The following is a 1,121-nucleotide window of genomic DNA, read 5'->3' as shown; positions in this document are numbered from 1 at the left end:
AAAAAAAAAAAAAAAATCATCTTGGGAGGCCCAGTCGGTCGGATCACCTGAGGTCGGGAGTTTGAGACCAGCCTGACCAACATGGAGAAGCCCAGTCTCTACTGAAAATACAAAATTGTCCGGGTGCGGTGCCGCATGCTGGTAATCCCAGCTACTGGGGAGGCTGAGGCAGGAGAATCTCTTGAACCCGGGAGGCAGAGGTTGCGGTGAGCCGAGATCGCGCCATTGCGCTCCAGCCTGGGCGACAGAGCGAGACTCCGTCTCAAAAAATCCAAAAAACTAGGTACGTCTTTTAATCTATTTCTCCAAAGAAGCTTCTACATTCTACTTTCCAGCAAGCCCCTAGAAACAAGCAGTATACTTCTACCCAGATCTCAACCACACTCTCGCCCAGAAGTTAACTTTGGGGTGAGCAAAGCTGGCGCCCAAGTTGTCCTTCCGCAGAACCTTTGCCAGGGGAAGCTCCCGGGGCCACTTCCCGCCAACCCCTCCCTGCAGTCCAGCCCCACCCGCGCATCCTCGGGCGTGGCCGAGCGCGGCGCCTTTAAGAAGGGGGCGGAGCCCAAAAGGAAAGACAAAGCCCCTGGCCGCGCGCTCCCCCTCCCCCTCCGGCGCACCACACGGACAGTGGTGCCCGGATGTCGGTGTCGCCGTCGGTGACAGATGGCGCAGTATCTGTATATGCGAGGGGCTTCTCCGGCGTGACCTCTTTGAGTTCTCAGCCTCTCCGTCCCCCGCTGTCTCCGACTTTTAACTCCGCTGTCGGAGGCCCGCATGCCTATCACGGGCGTTTACATAACGTGACCTTTCACCTCTTCAGACTGCCCTCTAGTGCGCTGCAACCCAACTACGCGACAGGGGCAGGGGGGCGGGACCCAGACGCGGAGCGGCAGCTCCTCCGAGCCAATGGGCTGTGAGCGCTGACCAGCTCTCCGCCTATTGGATCATTCGCCACCGGCGCCACGGGGGAGCAAGTTAGTGTGTGCGTTGGCCGGGCTGGGGGGAGGAGGGGAATCTCCCGCCATTTTTCAATAATTTCCTCCGGTGCCGCTGAGGAGGAGTCGTGACTGCTGGCCGCCGGGACCGGAGGTGGAGGTCGGCGGGGAGCTGCTGGGAGGCGC

At 60.1% G+C, this 1,121-nt stretch overlaps 1 protein-coding gene across 1 annotated transcript in view; it reads left to right on the top strand.

Annotated features, from left to right (window-relative positions):
* BAZ1B (bromodomain adjacent to zinc finger domain, 1B) overlaps positions 1-1,121 on the top strand; it is an 86,613-nt gene that overhangs the window by 3,102 nt on the left and 82,390 nt on the right. The window contains exons 2-3 of the mRNA XM_011976357.1: positions 312-656; positions 821-913. Of these exons, the coding sequence (XP_011831747.1) occupies positions 312-656; positions 821-913 (438 nt within the window). The remainder of the gene's footprint in view (positions 1-311; positions 657-820; positions 914-1,121) is intronic.

The sequence above is a fragment of the Mandrillus leucophaeus genome, unplaced genomic scaffold, assembly GCF_000951045.1.
Source record: "Mandrillus leucophaeus isolate KB7577 unplaced genomic scaffold, Mleu.le_1.0 Scaffold164, whole genome shotgun sequence".
NCBI classification, from domain to species: domain Eukaryota; kingdom Metazoa; phylum Chordata; class Mammalia; order Primates; family Cercopithecidae; genus Mandrillus; species Mandrillus leucophaeus.
The sequence above is the reverse complement of the archived record's forward strand: the minus strand, read 5'-3'. Positions and strand labels throughout refer to the sequence as shown.